The following is an 18,643-nucleotide window of genomic DNA, read 5'->3' on the forward strand; positions in this document are numbered from 1 at the left end:
AAAAACCCTCAAAAAACAAAAACAAAAAACAAAAGTCTACAAAAAAACTAAAGTTGTTTCATAATTTATAACAATATGGTAACAGTAAAGCCTGAAACTCCAAGTAAAACTCTCATTGGTGACAAAAAAAAAAAAGTAAAAAAAAAATCATTTATATACTTATATCTATATGGTTTTCCCTGGGGAAAGGAGGGGCACAGTTTTTCTTTCAACATCTGATTATGTCTTTAAAACAAGAAATGACATTTAGAGGGGCAGAGGGCTCTTCTTAAAAAACAGAAGCCAAGAAAAATAGTTACTCCTGTCCAGATTTCACTTCAGTGGGAAATGAAGGATGGAAAGAGGAGGATTAGCAAAAAACAAAACAAAACAACAACAAAAAAAAAACGAAAAGAAAGTGGGGGAGAGAGAGAAAAGAAAAAGAAAAAAGTACTTAGAATCACCCATATTTTACATATAAAACAAGTCTAAAGATCCCAAACAGGTTTCTGTGTATATTTTGGGGTTTGGAAGATATTCTGCAATCCCGATCCCAATAAAATACTCATGTGATTTTATTTCTAGTTGATACAATGTTAAAGGCCATGTACAAATGTTATACATTTTTATTTTTGTTCTTTTTTTAGGAAAAAATACACAAAAGGCAAAACATCCTCAAATTGTCTTTTTATACAGTGCAGAAGGAAATTTAAAATACGTGTCACAAATGCTGCACCCCAGCAGCCAAATACTAAAAAAAGGGGGTAGTCCTTCATTTTATATATATATTTATATAAACATATGGGAATTTGTTTTTACACAGATTGGACTTTGTTTCAAATTTACAATGGATCTCTAAAAAAAAAAATTCTACGCGGCAAATATTGCCAACAAAGTTACACCATTAATACTGATAAACGGAGGAGCCTATGCGGTGTTTCGATTATTAGGGAAAGAAAGTAGAATAAATAACAGGATGAGCCTTGCTATAGTTTAAAAAGTGCCTTAACCTTTCTGCGTCGCCGCAATCCTGAATTCGTGCGCTCACCGGCCTTCCCTGTCCCCGCGCCGCGCTGTGCTTCCCTTGCTCTCACACCAGCACGTTTTTACAGTAGAGGTCGGGAGACAGTCGGGTCTTGTGAGAAAAACACCCGCCAAAAAAGTCAAAATGCAATTGGAAACAAAACCAAAAGGACTGTAGAGAAGGCAGAGGAGGGCTGAGGGGAGGGCAGAGGCCCGGGGAGAGCCCCAGCTTCTGGGCTCCTTCTGGTTTCCTTTTGTAAGACGAACAGTGGCTTCAGAAATGCAAGTCCGCACAAAGATCCACCTGTGGTTGCTAGAGGGCTTCTGAGATGGGGAGGGAGACGTGATTTCTTGCCCCCCCCTTCCCTGCAAAACACGGCTCTAAGAGGAGACTTGCGCATTCCAAGACATTCTTTCCAAAAAAAAAAAAATTTTAAAATAAGATAAATAACCAAAAAATAAAAGTATTTGATAATGATGGTCTCACACGTTTGCCTTTCTTCTGAAAACCTTCCCCCACTTTTGCCACTGGAGGGAAGGCGGGGAAAGGCCTCAGCAGAATTCTTGTTTAGATGTTGAGGGTTTCCCCCAGTCCAGCACCTTCTCAGCGGGCTTTAACTCGATCAAAAATAGATACTTATTTACCAACAGCTGCAGTCAGACCAGGCCCCACAGCCACCATTTGTTAATTTTTTTTTTTTGAAGGAGTGGGGGAGGAGGTGCTGACCACCATGATAGGTCTTTGCCTTGGGGAGTCCTTTCCAAATAATCCGGGTGGGTAGGGGTCAAACCCTTGTCTTCTGCCTACGGTTATACCTCAAGAATAAAGCAGTTTCTTGGGATGGGTTCCGGGTCCCTACGCCAGGCCACCCGTGCCCGGAGGGTCCCGCCAGCTGCGGCCTCACATCACGCAGGGCTTGATATCTTGGTAGGTGACCTGCTGGTGGTAGTAGGAGCCACTGCCGGCTGTGTGCATGGACGAGGATGCCATGGTGTTGAAGGAGAAGACGAACTCCTTGCGGTCACACATGCCGGGGGACTGGGAGTGATACCTCGGGATACCTGCAAAGGAGGCAACAGGAGGGCACTGAGCAGAGTTAGGGTCGGCACCCAGGGCTCCAGGCAGAGAAGCAGCGCCACCCGGCTCCAGCGCATGGCCCTGCTGCCTCCCTACGCCCCACCGAGGTGCGAGACTCCCAGAGTTCCGGCCTCGGGCGGGTCCAGGCGGCCCTGGGTTTCAGGCCCTGGGCTCTGCGCTCCAGCAGAAGATCCCAGGACCCCAGCGATGACCCCTGTTCCCTGGGTGCCCAATGCATGGGCCTCTCTCGCCTGGGACACCCAAGCTCCGGGCTGGGGCTTCCTGAGGCTGAAGGGGAAGGGGTTAGCGGGCTGCCACAAGCCAGCAGACCTCAAGGAGAGTCTGGCCTCCACCTCCACAGTCAGCCCAAGGCCTGTGCCTGGCGGTGGCTCACCCACCTCCCAACCCCAAAGCCTGCAGAGGCCCTGGTGCGGCTGGAGGCTTCTCCAGGGGAAGGGCCCCTTGGAGAACAGCCCCCTCCCCCAGGCGGTGGAGAGGCTGCTGGAGCCAGGGAGTTTGAAGCAGCCCAAGCAGGGAGATCCCCATGGAGAGGCGGCCCTCCAACCTCCAGGCCGGCTCCTGCCTCCCGCTGGCCGGCCGCTGGCCGGCCGGTGGCTGACAGCTGAGCCCTGACAGGCCCTGCTTAGCTCCTCTGCGCCCTTTCCAGAACCAGGCCCAGAGAGGCTGTTGGGTGCGGAGAGGAGTGTGCCGGAGGGTAGACTCTTCTGCATCTCCTCAGAGGGGTGGGGAGGAGCGTACCTGGGGAACTTAAAGCCTGGATCCTCAGTAACAAAGAGTCTGTGGGGCCTGCACCTCTAACTCTTGCTCTGGGCCTGGCCACAGCCCCTCTGCCTCTGTCACCACAAAATGTCCCCCAACTAGACCTTCCCACGGCCAGGCCTGGTTCCCTGGGAGGCTGAGGTGCTGGGCCTCTGAGCACCCAGCCCAGGCAGCTTTGGGCCTAACTCTGCCTTTCTGCCCAGGCAGCTTTCCGCTGGCGATTACAGGGGAGGCCCAGCCAGCTGGCCAGGACTGGGCTTGGGCTCCATCCTGGGAACTTGCTGAGGTGTGAGGGGGCTAGGGATTCAAAAGGATGTAGAATATCGGGGTTTGAGTCTTTCTGGCGAGGAAGGGGCCTACTTTGGCCAGGTTAGGGACTACCAGCAGCTGGGAGTTGGAACCCAGAAGGAGAAACAGCAATTATCTTGGCCTAAATTGCACCCCCCCCCAGCTGCACTTACCCTTCAAAGGGCGGCATGCTCGGCTGAGAGATACTCTGGAGAGCTGATGCCTCCCTGAAGCAGTGGGGATAGCACCCCACAGAAGTGGCATCGAGCTCTTGCCCAGGGTGGTCAGTGGTTTGGGCGCTGGGTTCAGTGCACTGACAGATGTCGGAATCCCCCAGGACTAGGACAGCCCTGGTCTCCCCACTCACCTTGCAACTCAGCTGGGGCATTGTGACTGTTCTGGTGTAGATACGGCTGGTCCAGGGAGTGCGTGGAGAGGCTGCCAGACAGGGGGTTGGCCGCAGGGTTGCAGGGGGACAGGGGCTGCTGCTTGATGTAGGAGGCGCCGCTGTTGAGGGCTGCGGAGGCCGAGGGTGGCCAGGCAGCCGTGGAGCTCGAGTAGACTGCGTGCGGCTCCATGACCCCACTGGCGGCTGCAGGCAGCAGCGGGGAGGCAGGCACCGAGCTGTCGTGGTGCGGGTACTCACCGGCCGCTGCACCGCCACAGCTGCCCATGTACGAGTGGCCGCCGTTGGCGGGCAGGTGTGGCACCGAGTGGCTGGGCAAAGCCATGCCGTCCACGTTGCCCGGCAAGTGGCCGTTCATCATGCCTAGGCCACCCTCCAGCGCCAGGCTGTTGGGCGGGCACGAGAGGCCGCCGGCAGAGCTCTGGAAGCCGTAGGTGTCCGGGAGGTGGTTGAAGCCAAGCCCGTTCATCATGCTGTACATGGGCTTGAGCGCCTGGCATTTCCTTCGGAAGCCGCGCGGCCGCCGCCGAAAGGAGCCCTCCTCGAACATGAATTCGCTGGCTGGGTCGATGGTCCAGTAGTGGCCCTTGCCAGGCCGCCCGAGGCCCTTGGGCAACTTGATGAAGCACTCGTTGAGTGAGAGGTTGTGGCGCACGGAGTTCTTCCAGCCCTGGTAGGAGCCGCGGAAGAAGGGGAAACGGCTCTGCAGGAACTGGTAGATCTCGCTGAGCGTCAGACGCTTGGTGGGCGAGCTCTGGATGGCCATGACGATGAGCGCGATGTACGAGTAGGGCGGCTTCTCGGGGCGCCGGATGCCGGCGTTGGTCTTCTTGGCCTTGGACGGGCCGGACGACGCGGGGTCCATGGCCGCGCCGCCTCCCCCGCCGCCGCCGACGCCGCCGCCGTGCGGTGGCTGCTGCTTCTCGGGCGCCGAAGACATCGGGTGGCTGCTGCCGCCGCCGCCGCTGCCGCCGCTGCTCTGCGCCGCCGACGAGCCGGGAGGAGGAGGAGGAGGAGGAAGAGGAGGGGGGGGGAGGAGGGCGAGGGGGAGGGGGCTGCGCGCGCGGGGCTGGCTGCACCTCTGCCGTCATCCGCGGCCACTTCTCCGGAGCGGGCCTCGGCGCGCCCTCCCCCGCCCGCCCGCCCGTCCTCCCCGAGGAGCTGCTGGATCCGCCGGCGGTTGGCGCGGAGCCCCCCTCTCCCCAGCTCCCTCCTCCCCCACCTCTCTCTCCTCCCTCTTTCCCTCTCGCCCTCCCACTAGGGAAGGAGCCGAGCGGAGGCTGAGGGCAGCCTCTTTGCAGCCCCGGCAGAGGCCGCGAGGAAGCCCCCCCGCCGGTTTTTTGGGGAAGGCACCACCTCCGGGGCCTGCGGCCGTGCGCCCCCGCGGGGAGCAGCACTTGGCCCCTGCCACCCGTGGCGCTCGGCTCCACGACTCCAGCCAGGCCGCCCTCACTGCATCTTCTCTCTGCGGCGTCTCGCGGGCCGGCCTAAGACCCTCCAGGAGTTCCCACCCCTCCCTGCCCCCCTCCGGCCCCGCGTTGGTGGGCGCTTAAAGGGCCCCCACCCTCGCCGCCCGGCGGCCGCCGGCAAAACCGCCCCGCCTCCACCAACCTGGCGAGCAAGTGTTAATGCTCCCTCGGCCCTCGGTTCAGCCCCGCTCTGCGCAGGCCCCCCGCCTTCCCCGCCCGGAGGCGCGGGCACCCGGGGCCTTTCCCGACGCGCACAGCCCGATGGCAGATCGCAACTGAAGCGGCGGCAGCGGGCACCGGGCCGTGGCCACCGCGGGCACAGGCGGCTCGGCCACGGGTCCCCGCGGCCAGCGGGCGTAAGTTCCCGTGAGGGACCGCCTACCCACTCTCCCCGCCCCGGGAAGGACTGCGCTGCTCCCGGGACTCTTAGGACTCGCCCAGAAGCGCGCGAGCAGGCGGGCAGCCGCGGGAGCCGAGCGCGGGCGGAAAACGAAAGCTCAGGGCGGGTCGCTGCCGCTTTGTTTCGGGCGCCGGGGGCCGGGCCGGAGCAAGTGAGAACCGCCGGCCCTCTGGGGGCCAAAACCGTACGGGCTTCTCCGAACAAGCGCCCGCTCATTCGCTCATTCAGGCATTCATGCACACACATGCACGCATTGGTGCACGTGCAAACCCGGTAAATTACGAAGAGTCAGAAGTGCAAACTCAAACTCATGCGTGCCTTCCCACTCGGGCACGCACCTCGCCCAGGCACTTGCGCGCCAAAGTAATGCGCTCACTCAGGCACACACAAGAGGCCCTCGGAAGCTGCCATTCTCACCTACGGTCGTTCACGTGTACACTAGCCACTTGTCGATCTGAACCCACATGCTGCCCAGGGAACCCCCCCAACACACGCACACAATGAAAATCCACCCATTTGGCCCTGCAGCTCCGATGTCCCCACTTCCCAAGAACAGGTTCCGATTTCTCATAGATGGTAAAGGCCCTGGCAGGAAGTTTATACGGCTCAACGTAAACACGTTCTGGGGGATTCTTTAATAATAATAATAGAGAATGCCGCGTGCGCGGGGGGAGTTGGCCTAATGCCCCTGTGGGCTCGGCCTGCCGCCGCCGCGGGGCCTCTGACACTGCGCGCCAGGCCAGGTTCCGGAAAGCAGTCTGCGCGGGCGGGGAGCACAGGCCCCGGCGGCCCTCTCGCTCCAGGCTGTCCGCAGCAGGGGGCTCGCAGGCCCGTCTTCCTCGCAGTACCGGGGTGTGGGCTAGGGCTGGGTGGGAGGACAGTGGCGCCGAGCGCTGACCGCGCAGGAACTGGGTGCAACACCGCAAGCAGGGACCCAGGTGAGTGCCGTTCGCGCGCTGACTGCAGGACACCGAGCCCAGCCTCTCTGGCCCCGGCCCTGGGTGGAATGTAGGAAAGAGAGGGATGCTTTCAAGGGTCATCTCTAGGAGCCTAGATGCCTTGCCCTGGTGGGAGCCTGGGCGAAAGACAGATGCCGGTAGTGCCGGAGGCTCGGAGTTCGCCCGCCCTGCGGCGCTTTTCAAAGCCCACCGTCCTCTCAGGTTTCTCTGGCTTCCTTGTCCCCCGCTGTCCCCCCTCCTCGCTCAGACGCCTTCAGCCTCGGCGGTAGACGCCTCGTCGCCTTCGGGGCGCCTGGCACGTCTGTGTGAGGAGCTGAGGGGCTCAAAGGCGAAACATGCCCAGCGGTCGCTGCCTTCCCAGGCCGAATGGCGCTCGTGGGAGCCGAGAGAGTCTCCTTTTTTGTACTGCGCTGCCGCCAGGCTCCCCGGACTAGGGGAAGGGTGCGTGGGACATGACCAAGTTGTGTGTGGCTGTATCTTCGCTCAGGTGGACGCTCACTGGCAGACCCACCTCCATTTCACACAGTCCAGCCAGCATCCACCGGCCGCAGAGACCCTGAGCACCGCGCACAGCCTCCAGTACATCTTAGTGAATACCCGTCACACAGCTCAGGCGCCCCAGTCTCTGAAAGCACAGTCCTGCCCACCGCAGAGGACATGCTTTCGGTCAAGTGCACACACTCCTGCATTGCGTGTTCACCCACGCACAGCCGCTCCACTCGCGGGTACACATGTCCACACTCGTAGGCATTCTTACGTTCTGTCTCCATCACTTTTTTTTTTTTTTTTTTTTTTGGCCAAACGGCAGCTGCAGGCTAGGAGGCCCTGGCGGTGCCGGGAGGGAAGTTCCCGAGAAGGGGTCGCTACCGCCAGCTGCTGGGAGCACATCTGGCGCTTAGTAGAGAGGCCAGCGGCAGAGGCTGCCCCACTCCCCAGCCTGCTAAGGGTGCAGCCCTACCCTTTGGCTCCCAGAAAGCGAGAGTAATGCCTCCGTTTCTCTGAGGGGGTGCCTTCGAAGTGAGGGGACTCAACAGGACTTGAAATTGGGGGAGCCTTTTTCCAGTAGCCCCTTCCCTCTTGGGTCCTCTCCAGTTGGGAGGGGGCCACAGATACCGTCTTTGGCTAAACCCCCAGATCATTTCCTCCCTCCAGCACATGATGGTCTTTCATTGGCTCCCCTGGGGGCTCCTGTGTGTTTCGGGGTGGGGGAGCTTCTGCCTTCCTGGGGAGGAAGTGTGGAGTTGGGGCCCCACCTGGCCTCCACGTGCCCCTCAGACTCTGACAGCAAACCAGACTTTGCAGGGAAAGGGCCGTAGTTACCTTGCGCAAGGACAGGGGGCCAAGTGGCCTGGATCCTCAGCAATGCAACAGATGGAGGGTCTTTCCAACCCTTAATCTCTACCCGGGAGGGAGGTAGAGGTGAGAGTGTGAGAAGGAGGGGAGGAGAAATGAGCTCTCAGTTCTGTAATTTAGAGGGGACCCCCCCCAATTCTAGGAAAAACCACATCCATTGCAAGGAGGGCTTTTTTGTATTTCCAGAGAAGAGGCTCTCAGCTCTTAAGTTGCCAAGAGAAGTCTCACTTGATCTTGCATCTTGAAGTGGGGAAACTGAGGCCCACCAAGTACCTGGTCCGGGTCAGCCCGCGCTGCCAAGCGAACACCTCTCCATCTTTTCTCTCTACCAGCTAACCCTCCCCCAGAAGCCTCAGTGCGGGTGAAGGGTGGAGAGAGTGAGTTTAGAAAAGCTTCTGTGGCCCCCCTGCATGCCCCTGGCTTCTCCGTGCAGGCGCAGAGAGGCCCTTTGGAGAGCAGGTGATAAAATAGTAACAGCTGTCACAGACACAGTGCCAGTAATAGGACTTCTCAACCTCAACCGCTGGCTGCGCCAGGTGCTGATCGGCGCCTTATCAACACCCCTTGGATGTTCTTAACCTTTCCATGGGCTGCGAATCTCTTTGACAGACCATTGAAAACTAGATCCTCTCCACCCTCCCACCCCCAGAAAGCACGTACCTGCAACATCTATAGAATGGTTTTCAAGGTCTCACCAAACACCCGGAGCCTGTCCATGAACCCACTACCTCCCATCTTTGAACCCAGGACCCAGGTTAAATGCCCCAAAGATATTTGTTTAATTTTCACAGAAGCCCCGAGGAGGTCAGTATTATCCCTCCCTTTACAGACGGTCCCCTGCCCTGGTTATCCCATGCCCTGGGTCACCCTGCAGAGCCAGGATGCAAATCCAGATCTGACCGCAGAACCAGGAGTTAAGCCACAGGGCGAGTGAGGGTCTACAGTGGAAAAGGCAGAGACCCTCCGCCTGCACACTGGGAATTGTCATGGTCCCGATAATCCAGCATTCACCGCGTAGGGATGTCGTGTAAGTTATTCGTGCCTTAGTTTATTTTGGTGGGGGAGGTGGTTGTTGGGTGATTTTTTAACAGCTTTATTGAGATCTAACGGACATATTGTGTACATTTAAAGTGTACCGTGTGGTAATTGTTGATTGAATACATTTACGGTCGCAGAATGACCAGCACCACACATTCCTCATTCCTCGACGCCACCTCTATCCCATCACCGCGTGGTTATCATTTCTTTTTTGTGTGAGAGCATTTAAGGTCTACTTTCTTAGCAACATTCGAGCGTTTGAAACAGTATTATTAGCTGTAATCATCATGCTGTGTGCCTTAGGTTTTTCATCTTATAAGGGGACAAATAATGGCACCTATTCTCAGGGCCCTTTTGAGCATTGAGCCAGTGTGTGCGGAGAGAGACTTGGGCTATCCTAGAGGCAAAAACAAAAACCCCAGGGGCCCAGCTCATGGGACAACAGAGACAGGGAAGTGGGCAGCTCTTTGCTCCTAGCTTATAGATCCGTAAAGATACCCCTTCCATCCCAAATCAAATCTGCGCCCCAGCTTTGGCCCCAGGAATCCTAAATTGGGGCGGGGGGGGGTATAAAAACAGACAGGCCTGCCATGTCTCCCACTCCCCAAGCCCAAGGTATTTTTACTGGCTAATTGCTTAAGTGAAGCCGCCCTGGCCGGGAGTGCGCCGTAACCCGAGCAGGGAACCAGATCCAGCTCGGATTGTGCCCGGCCAGCCCAGCGGGAGGGGGGCGGGGGTGAAGGCAGCAGCCGACCACCCACCGAGAGGGCAGCCGCCCTGTCCCCCACTATCCCTGCTCTGCATTAGCGCGGGGCCTGAGCCTCCCTTGTCCCTGCTCCCTCCAGCCCCTTTCAGGCGATGTCCAAAGGCGACACAAGGTAGGGCAGGCGGGGCCCCAGACCTGAGGTGGGCGCTGGGCAGTTAGGGAAGCCACCCGGCCTGGCAGAGTCAGTAGGGAGGCCCAAGTCCTGGGGTGGGGGGCGGTGGTAGTGTATCTGTGGGTGAAAATGTGGCCCTGGGGAGAGGGGACTGTGGGGAGAAATGTTGGGGTCAGGAGACAGGGCACCCCACCTTCCCTGGGTTATAGGATGATTTGTGCACAAAATATGTGGGCTGTTTCTCTGCAGGTGCCAGATGTGCACAGGTATGATGCATGCCACTGCGTGGATTACCATCCAGGGGAGGCAGACTGCAGGACGTAGGGGCGCCTGGGGGCCTCAGCCGGTAGAGCATGTGACTCTTGATCTCAGGTCGTGAGTTCGAGCCCCACGTTGGGCATAGAGTTTACTTTTAAACAGTGAGAGAGAGAGAGAGAAAAAAAAATCTGTAAGAAATAGAGGCCCAGAGTAGGGTAAGATGAAGTCCGTTCCGGCATGTTCTGTGGGCACTACTGCAGGTGTGCGACACAAGGTCCGTGTGCACAGAACTGCGTGAGGTGTGCACATCTCCTAGTTCCCGTGCAGAGCACCAGAGGACGGGCGTGTGGTGCAGTAGTTTCCCACGGAGCGACGCTGTCGGTTTCAGTCAGTAGAACTCGCTACGTGTGTAGAGCATGCGAGTACACTCAGGTGTTCCATATACAGACAGTTCTGAAGTGTGCATGGCACAGCACACCACACACGCAGAACAGTCCTGGGGCGTAGACAACATCATGGGTCCTGGACACGGAGCATTATAAGCTCTTTGGATCATACGATGTAGAATTACATGGAGGGCTGTAGGGTGTGCGTGTGCGCTCACGGGTTATGTACGTGGACATTGTAAGATGTGTACGCTTAGATGCCTGTGGGCACAGATCACCGTGGGAGAGGCGTTGGCGCACCACGCATCCTGCGTACAGCACGATGCAAGGAGACGCGGCAGGCCGTGCGCTCGCGCAGAGTGCGAATAGGTGAACCGACGGATGTCAGAGGATTCGTGTGTGACCTAACACGCGGAATAATCCTGCAGGGATCACACTGCTAACGCTGTGGCCTGTGCGCCCTGGCCAGTCACTAGCGCATGAAACCGTAATTCTGGAAGGCGATTCTCTTCATCTCAGGTCCCAGAGAAGTGAAGTGACTCTCCTACTTTACTTTTCTGGCAACAGAGTGACTTTTACGCACTTCATCATGCTGGCAAGGGTGGGGGGTTCTTGGAGTGGACTGGAGATGCGGGGACAAGGTGCTTCTGTGTCGGTCACAGAGAGGCTGTGAGCTCAGGACCATGTGGAATGAGCACTGGACAGGGGCCCTGACTTGTGGAGAGCCCCAGTGCCTGGGCGTGCTGCAGTCATCGGGAAAGCTGATCTGCAGTGCGCTCCTCATTTTGGGTAGCCGTCCTTACCTGTACTCACTGCCATCCAACCAAACTCCAAACCCCATGGCCCAGTTCTGCCCTTTCGTCAACAGCAAGCCAGGTTCCGGCGCCCCCCCCCATTCCAAGGCTCTTCACAGGTGACCCCAAGGTGAGGAGAGAGTGGCAGTGTCCTCTGCACTGATGGGGCTTGGAAACCCCACCTCTGTCGTCGTCAGGGAGCAGCTGTGGGGAGAGTCAGCCACATGCCCAACCCTGGCAGATAGTGTTCCCCGTTCAGCTGCACATTAGAGACACTTTCACATTTTGGTCAAAGAAAAAAAAAAAAAAACTCTCCTGCTCGGGCTCTTGCAGCCCTGAGCTCGCCCCTCTATTCGGGCACTTTACCCAAAAGCACATATTTTCCATGACGTTCTTCAATGAAATATTTGACAACACTGCAGCCTAGGAATTTGCAGCTCTCTTCCCTGTGAGATTTTTGGGAGTTTTCTGGCATTAGCAGTGCCTCCTGCTTGCTCTAAGACACAGGGTCTGCTCCCGGGACAGTGAGCGTCCTGGCGCTCCCATTCTGGATGCCTGAGCGGCTGTCCGCAGCTCTCCTTCTTCCCACAGAGGCATCTCAGTATTTTTTTACCCTCGCTGCCTGGACAGCTGTGCTCAGAAAGATGGGGCGAAGATGTTCCTCCTCGCACGGGCGTGTGTGCGTCTGTAAGGTTGTGTCTGTGCGTGGTGTCTCCCAGATTTAATTTTCCAGCAAAGGATCCGCACGGAAGGAGAAAGAACTGATGCCCAGAAGGTGCAGCGGGGAGGAAGGGGCTTTGGCCCGCGCTTACTCAGAGGGTGGGGGTCCCGGTAGAAATAAATCCTGAGATGGGAGGGGCATTGCCCAGGGAAGATGCAAATGAATTCTGTGTGAGGTTCCAAAAAGAAACAAACCAAAAGGAAAATATAAATTAAATTTCAAGGGCCAGGTATTTTGTGTTTCTCAGAGTTGAGGGAGAGTAAAACACACAGACCGTGGGGAAGAGGGCGTTGGAACGGAGTGAGGTCAGGGAACTGGGGACCAGGCAGGGTGGGGAGATGAAGGAAGGGGGGCTCAGATTTGTTCGTTAATCAAAAGCAGCAGTTTGCTCCCAGAAAGCTGCCCATGCGTGCAGTCAAAATGTGCCTGTTGATCTCCATTTATAACTGGTGGTGCTTTGTCTAGTCCCATTCAGGGAGCACTGAAAACGATGAAAACAAGTGTGATTTTTAGGGAGAAAACAAAATCTGCCCAGCTGTGGCACAGCTTGGGAAGGAAGGGATGGACAGGCATAGGGATTTTACCTGCCTGAGGGCTTGGCCCACAGGCCAGGGTTTGCTGAGAAAATGGAGGTGACACCCTCTTCCCACGCATTCCCTGTGGTCTGGCTGGGTCCTTTTGTCCCAGCCGGGTTGTAACTCGGCCGCCGCAGGGACCCTGAGAAGATCTGCGTGTGGGCTCAGGAGGACTTGCATAGCTTTGCTGGGCCTGTTTCCTGCACGACTGATTGGAGGGGCAGCTCTTGTGTGTGCATGACGCAGGGAAGGTGGCCCAGCTCCTGGGAAGTCACAGCTGGTGGGGTGCTGAGCACCTGAAGCAGAGAGGCACAGATGCCCTGGAGATGTGGACCCCTCCCCTCCTCAGAGAGTCATTAGAACCCAGGGACACCTAGTCAGAGACAGAGAGCAAGACCTCCAGAAGCACATTCAGATTGTGGGACAATCAGTTCACACACAGCCGAGAGAGACAGGAACAGATGCGAGCAAAGCCAAGGCTGAGCTAGAGAAATAGAACTCACATGGATGGACGGATTATGCTTGGGAAGGAGGGCACCTAGAACACTAGCGGCCCTCGGCCTTCAAGGGGTCAGGCAGGGAGCTCCAGATTGGAGTGAGGAATGTGTGTAAGGAGAGAGGGAGCAAGTTGGGGGAAAGGAGGGAGGGAGACAGAGTGGGAGCAAAGGTGGGGAGGAAGGGGAGGAGGGAGGGAGAGAAGGAGGGAGGGAGGGAGGTAGAGGGAGAGAGGGGTCTGGAGGTACATTCTTGGCTAGGCACACAAGGGGCACATTTCTCTCTGGGGTTCCCGGCACGCAGTCAGTGGCCACTCTGACATGGACGTTGTTTCCCTACTGAGAGTATTCCTGGAGCAGGTCACAGACCTCATTACCTTTAGCCCTGGAATGGGGCTTTCCCAGGAGAGTGGGGAAGGGTGTTTGGGGGGCCCTTCTGGTGTTTCTGGGGCTGTTTGTGAGTAAAGCCTTAGGAGGAGGCCATGGGCAGAACAGAACAAAGAGAGCCTCCGCAGATGACTTAATCTCTGGGGGCCTCAGTTTCTTTATTTTGAAATGGGGATAAGGTCAGTACCCATCCACAGAGCTGGCCTGAGGACCAGATGAGAAATGCTAGAAGTGCCCCATGCAGGGTCTGGGAGGGGTGGTGAGGCAAGGGGGACCCCTGAATGTGAACCAAGGCAGAGAGAGCTGTTGGGAGTGCAAGTCCTGGCTGACTGAGACTTGGCTCCATTGCTGGGTGGCTGGGGCTGGTGGCCTGACTTCTCCGTGCCTGGGTCTCCTTACCTGCAGACCAAGAGCAGTGACAGTACCTCCTTCTGCATACTGAGGAGATGAGATCCGTGAGTAATTGTTAACCGTGGTTGCTATTTTTGGGGGTGCTCCCTCATCTATGGGGTTTGGGGATCTAGGGGGTTGAGATTCCTTGTCCCTTTCTCCTGTAGCCCCAACCTAGGCACTTGGTTTGACAGGACCAGAGATTTGGTGGAGTGAACACAAATTGGGGAATCTGCCCATGTGACTTTGGACAAGTCCCTTCTTCTGTGGGCTCTGTTTTGCCATCAGTGAAATGGGCTACCCTGGGCAGGACAGATGTGAAAGTGGCTCAGAATCATGGCGCGAACCTCAGGGAGAAGAGTGTCTGGTTGGAGGCGACTTGCCTCTGGCCCGGAGCTGACTTTCTGACACAGAATGATGGTGCAGTCTCAGGTGTGCCCCTCCTCACCCCCCACTGCCCATGCCTAGTCCTTGGTCACCCTCTGCAGTCCCTACCCTCATGGGGCGGCCTCCTGGAGAAGGTTGCCTGGTGGGCCAAAGACCTGGGTTAGAGTCCCACCTCCCCACCTCCCCACCTCCCTGCCAGGCCATCTGTGTGACTTCTGGGAAGCTTCTTAAATTCTCTGGGCCCCCTTTCACATTTGCATGATGGTGAAAATAAATTATCTCTTTGAGGGGAAACTCAGTGAGAATAAACACTGTGGTTAGAGAAGCACTGAGCACCTACTGTGTGCCAGCACTGTGCTAAGTAAGGGCTTTCTGCCTCGGGGCCCATTTCACAGACGGAAAAGCAAGGCACAGCACAAGCAGTGAGAGCTGGATAAATGTAGGATCAATTAAAAGACACCTCCTTCCCTCCCCTGAGGGCAATATGGGGTCCCAGTTCCCGGCTCCATTGGCCAACCCAGAAGAAGAGGGGAGACTGTCACCGCCCCCACTTTCCACCACCCATAACAGCAAAATAACAGCCCTGTAACTGCCCTCCCCTCCAGGCAAGGAGGGTCAAGTCCAAGGCCTCCCGCAGAGGCCCCACCAGCCCCATCCCACTTCCCGGCACTGTGCGAGTCTGGTCTGAGCACTCCGCCAGGGTGTCCGTGTTGCTGGGGGTGGGGGCTCATTTAGCCCCTACACTGCTCCCTCCCAGGGTGCTGAGGCACAAAATTGGGGCAGAGGATTCGGAGCAAGGCAGACATTGGAGCAGTCCTGGCTCAGCTCTTTGGAGGCTCTTTGGAGCGGACCTCCTGGGGATTCCTCGGATTGGGGTCCTGACCGGGCACCAGGTCTCTCTGTGGGGAGATTGCATAGCTCTTCCCCTTCCTCCAGCCACAGCTCCCCATGCCTAAGGCGAGTAGAGCTCCTTCATTTAAAACGTCCTCTGCCCCTTTTTTACTGCTATTAGTTTTGCCTCCCAATGCTCAACTTGTTCCCAATTGTTACCACCGGGCAGCTTTTACCCTACAAAATTAAAAAATCCAACAGAGGAAAAAAACAAAGTAACCACTCAAACTTTCTAGTCCTTTTATTCTGAAACATATTTTCTCAATATTTGAAATACTCCAAATCTTTGAACAACTCCTTCCCACAGGGATCCAACCCCTGGTTGGTCTTCGCCTTGGGGCACTAGGCTTTCACTATGCACCTCCAGTCTCTACCCGGTCACCAATTAATCCTTATCCTGGGTATTTTTTTTTCTTAACAATTAAGAATTACCTACGAAAATTCTATCCCTGTCATGGGGAGATATATAAGAACTGCCGTTTTTAAAAGCATAAACCCGAAAGTATTTTAAACATTTTGTTATATTCCCAGGGTCAAAGTTGATGCTTTTATCTCCTTCCTCCTCCCACCTGCCTTTTCTCTGTGAAAGTTTGAGAGTAAGTTAGGTCCACGTGGCCGCTACAGGCACCGCAGCCCCTCCGGGTCACCCCTGCCCCTCCCTGCATTGGGCTAAGACCCATTTAATTCGCCATGAAAAGTAACTCAATTAGGAATCAAATTCGCTCTTTTTAAAGAGACCAGTTATAGGTGTCCTAACACCTCCCCCCGCCGGCCACCGCCCCCACGTTTCTCTCCACTTTTTTGCAAAGTAGTATTTTCTGAAGGACTTTGCTTCAGGGTAGCTGCCCTTCCCCACCGCCTACCTGCCCCTAACCTCTCCGTCTCCGTTTCTGTCTCTCTGCGTCTCTCCTTTGAAGCTGCCCAGACTCACTCTGGTTTGGCGAGTCTGACTCGAGCATTCTTTACGTCGCCTCCCAGAAAAGAATTGCCGACGGCTGGCGTTCGGCCGAGGCGGTGCGCCGGACTCGCAGCGAGCACCGTGCGCCGGTTTCTCTCGAGCGGACCCAGGCCCCCGCGGGGCCCCGGGTGCGCCCCCGCTCCGAGTCCGCGCTGGCCAGGCTGAGAGGCGGCTCCGCGTCCACCGAGGCCCCGGCAGCGGGAGCGTCCTGGGCAGCCCTGGCTGGTTACTGCTGCTCTCATTCTGCGACGAAGCAATTATTTTAACCTTGGTTTGGGCTAATGATGGGTTCTGCTTGCGTGAACACGGTGTTTATTTTACCTCGACCATCCCCGGGGAGGGGGTGCGCGCCTGGACGCCGGCGAGGGACGCTGGAGGGGCAAAGTGAAAACTCTCTGGCCCGGGAAGGGTTGGGGTGGGGGCGGGTAGGGGCAGTGAGCACCTCTTTCTCGCTCGCTTGGCCGGATTCAGCCTTCTCCCGCCAGCGCGTCCGAGGGGAGAGAGGCTGGGGTCTCGGGGCACCGGGGAGCGCCGGGAACTCGCATTCGTGGAGCGGCGCCTTCTGGAAACCAGTTCCGCCCGCGTCTCCGGCCCGGCGCCCCGCTTTGGGCGTGGCGGGACTGCCCAGTCCCGGATCCTGCGGCGGCCGGGCATACGAAGGGAGAGGGGCGGAGGGGAAGGGTCTCAGCGCTGGACTCTGGATGCAACATAGGTCGCCGCTAGAGGGGGACGCCTAGACCAGAACTAAGGTCCGTGCAATGGGGTGTCTCGAATGGGGCTTTTTTTTCCCTCTGTAAAACTGGGAAATGCAGTTAAACTGCGAGATTGCTTGGGACATGTCTCTAGGGTGATGGAAAATAGCAGGATACCAAGATTATGCAGTAACAGAAGGAGAAAAAGCACATCAAGGTCTACTACGTAGACAATTCTGGCTACCTTTTTTGGAGCCAGAATTACCCGAGAAACTGGTAAACTGCTCCATCTGCCTCTGCCCGTATAGACCGAGCTTAGAGCCCATCACTGGGTGAGCCAGGCTGATTGCGGTCTCCAAAACCCTCCCGATTTTTAATTCGGGGTGGGGGAGCGGGGTCGAAATGGTGGTTCGGTGGGGAGGGAGGGTTGGAGGGGTGGAAGAGGGCGAAGTGCAGACCCAGGACTCACGCTGACTGTGGCAGGCTCTGATTTTGGAGGAGATTCCCTCGGGGCCGAGGAACACTCGCACACGCTCAGGTGCCTGTTCGGGAGGTTGCGAACCCGGATCGGCCTGTGTGAACAGGGACGCCGGAACACCAACGAGAACTGCCAGGTGGTCGCCCGGCGGAGACCCCACCCCTATTATTGTTCTTCCTCCACCAGAAGCCCACCCCAGCAACAGTGGGCCTTCAACCCCAGGACGGAGGTCCCAGGCAGCTCGCCCCCCGCCCCAGCTCCCTCCTCCACCTTGCCTGGCCTCTCACTGAGCGGAGACAGCTCTGCTTCCAACTCAATTAGCTCGCTGCCTGGGCCTCGGGCGACCAGCTCCTGCGGCTATTAGGGCCACACCCGTGAGGGGCGGAGGCCGGGGGCGGGCAGGTAAAGAGGAACCAATTTGCCCTGAGGGTTTATCTACAAGAGGCTTAACTAGGAATTTAGGTTGACAACTCAGCACCTCCATGGGGCACCGGCGGCGGCCCGGTGGCAATCTGAACTGTGGAAGGTGGCTCGAGAGCCTGGAGGCCTGAGGCTTCAAAGCCATCCAAAGGGGCCTGCACTGCCCCGCACTGCGTCGACTTCGTGGACCCGGGCTCCCTGGCGCGCTGCTAGGGCGGGGACCCTGCGGGTGGGCGAGCGCGGGCCGGTGGGCGCTGGGCCGCCTCTCCTGGCGAAGTAGGTGGCCATGTATATTTTTGTTCAAGTGGTGTTTATGTTAATGAAAAAAGGATGGAATTACAAACAGCCCGCCGATCGCGCTGCGGCCGCGGGGCACTTGCGGTGCTGGAGTCCCAGGCCCAATCAAAGGGCGCGAGCAGCCCCTTTCCGCTGAGCTGCTGAACCCCCCCCGCACCGGGGTGAAATTGTCCTGTCTCCTCCCCCGCCGCCCGTAATCTGGAACTCTCCGTTTGCAATCACGCCCCCAAAACCCCGCAGTAGCACAATCAGGTTTTTGGGCTAAGGGAAACCCTAATTTGAGTCCTTCGGTGCCTTTTTTAAAGGGCACCCGGATAACTCTTTTGGGACACTGCGGTGGGGTTAAATTCAGTCTTCCTTCTCTCTTCAGCGCCTGACTTTCTCTTGCCTTTTCTTTATTTTAAAAATAATATAACCAGCCTGGACTTTTCCAGTTTGCTTCCTCGCCCAGGATGTTCTTGTGGGGAGAGGGAGTCGTGCTTTGCAGCGGAGCTCCAGGCATCCCAAGGGAACTTTTCCCCCAGCACCCACAGTCCGCTGTTCCTCTCCAGACTGGGAAAACCTTGGTGCCTCCGTTTCTTTAGCTCAGTGAGGACCGAGAGTAGGAAGAGCAGGACCCAGCAGGAGAGAGCGCTCACCAGGCAGGTCCAGGCCGGTCTGACCTTGAGGGGAGGCTGGCCAGGGTGTCCGGAGGGTGGCTGTGGCCAGGCTGATGGGTGTTGCCAGCCTAGGGCAGCGGGGCTGAGGCAGGCACCATGCCCCACACTTCCTTGTGGAAGTGCACCTGGGTCTTCCAAACGCTACCCGGCGGTGTCTCCGCAGGTAAAGTGGAAAATTTCAGGACTTGTCTAATCCTTTCCTAGA

General features: G+C 57.0%; 1 protein-coding gene across 1 annotated transcript; it reads right to left on the reverse strand.

Annotated features, from left to right (window-relative positions):
• Window positions 1-587: 587 nt before the first annotated feature.
• On the reverse strand, window positions 588-5,081 carry FOXF1 (forkhead box F1). Its single transcript, XM_045772793.2, has 2 exons — window positions 3,516-5,081; window positions 588-2,064 (listed from the first exon to the last, which is right to left on the reverse strand). The coding sequence occupies exons 1-2, from the start codon at window positions 4,492-4,494 to the stop codon at window positions 1,904-1,906; spliced, it is 1,140 nt and encodes a 379-aa protein (XP_045628749.2). The 5' UTR covers window positions 4,495-5,081; the 3' UTR covers window positions 588-1,903.
• Between the last annotated feature and the right edge of the window lie 13,562 nt (window positions 5,082-18,643).

This window comes from Ursus americanus, chromosome 21 (genome assembly GCF_024610735.1).
Source record: "Ursus americanus isolate L20-20 chromosome 21, mUrsAme1.1.p, whole genome shotgun sequence".
NCBI classification, from domain to species: domain Eukaryota; kingdom Metazoa; phylum Chordata; class Mammalia; order Carnivora; family Ursidae; genus Ursus; species Ursus americanus.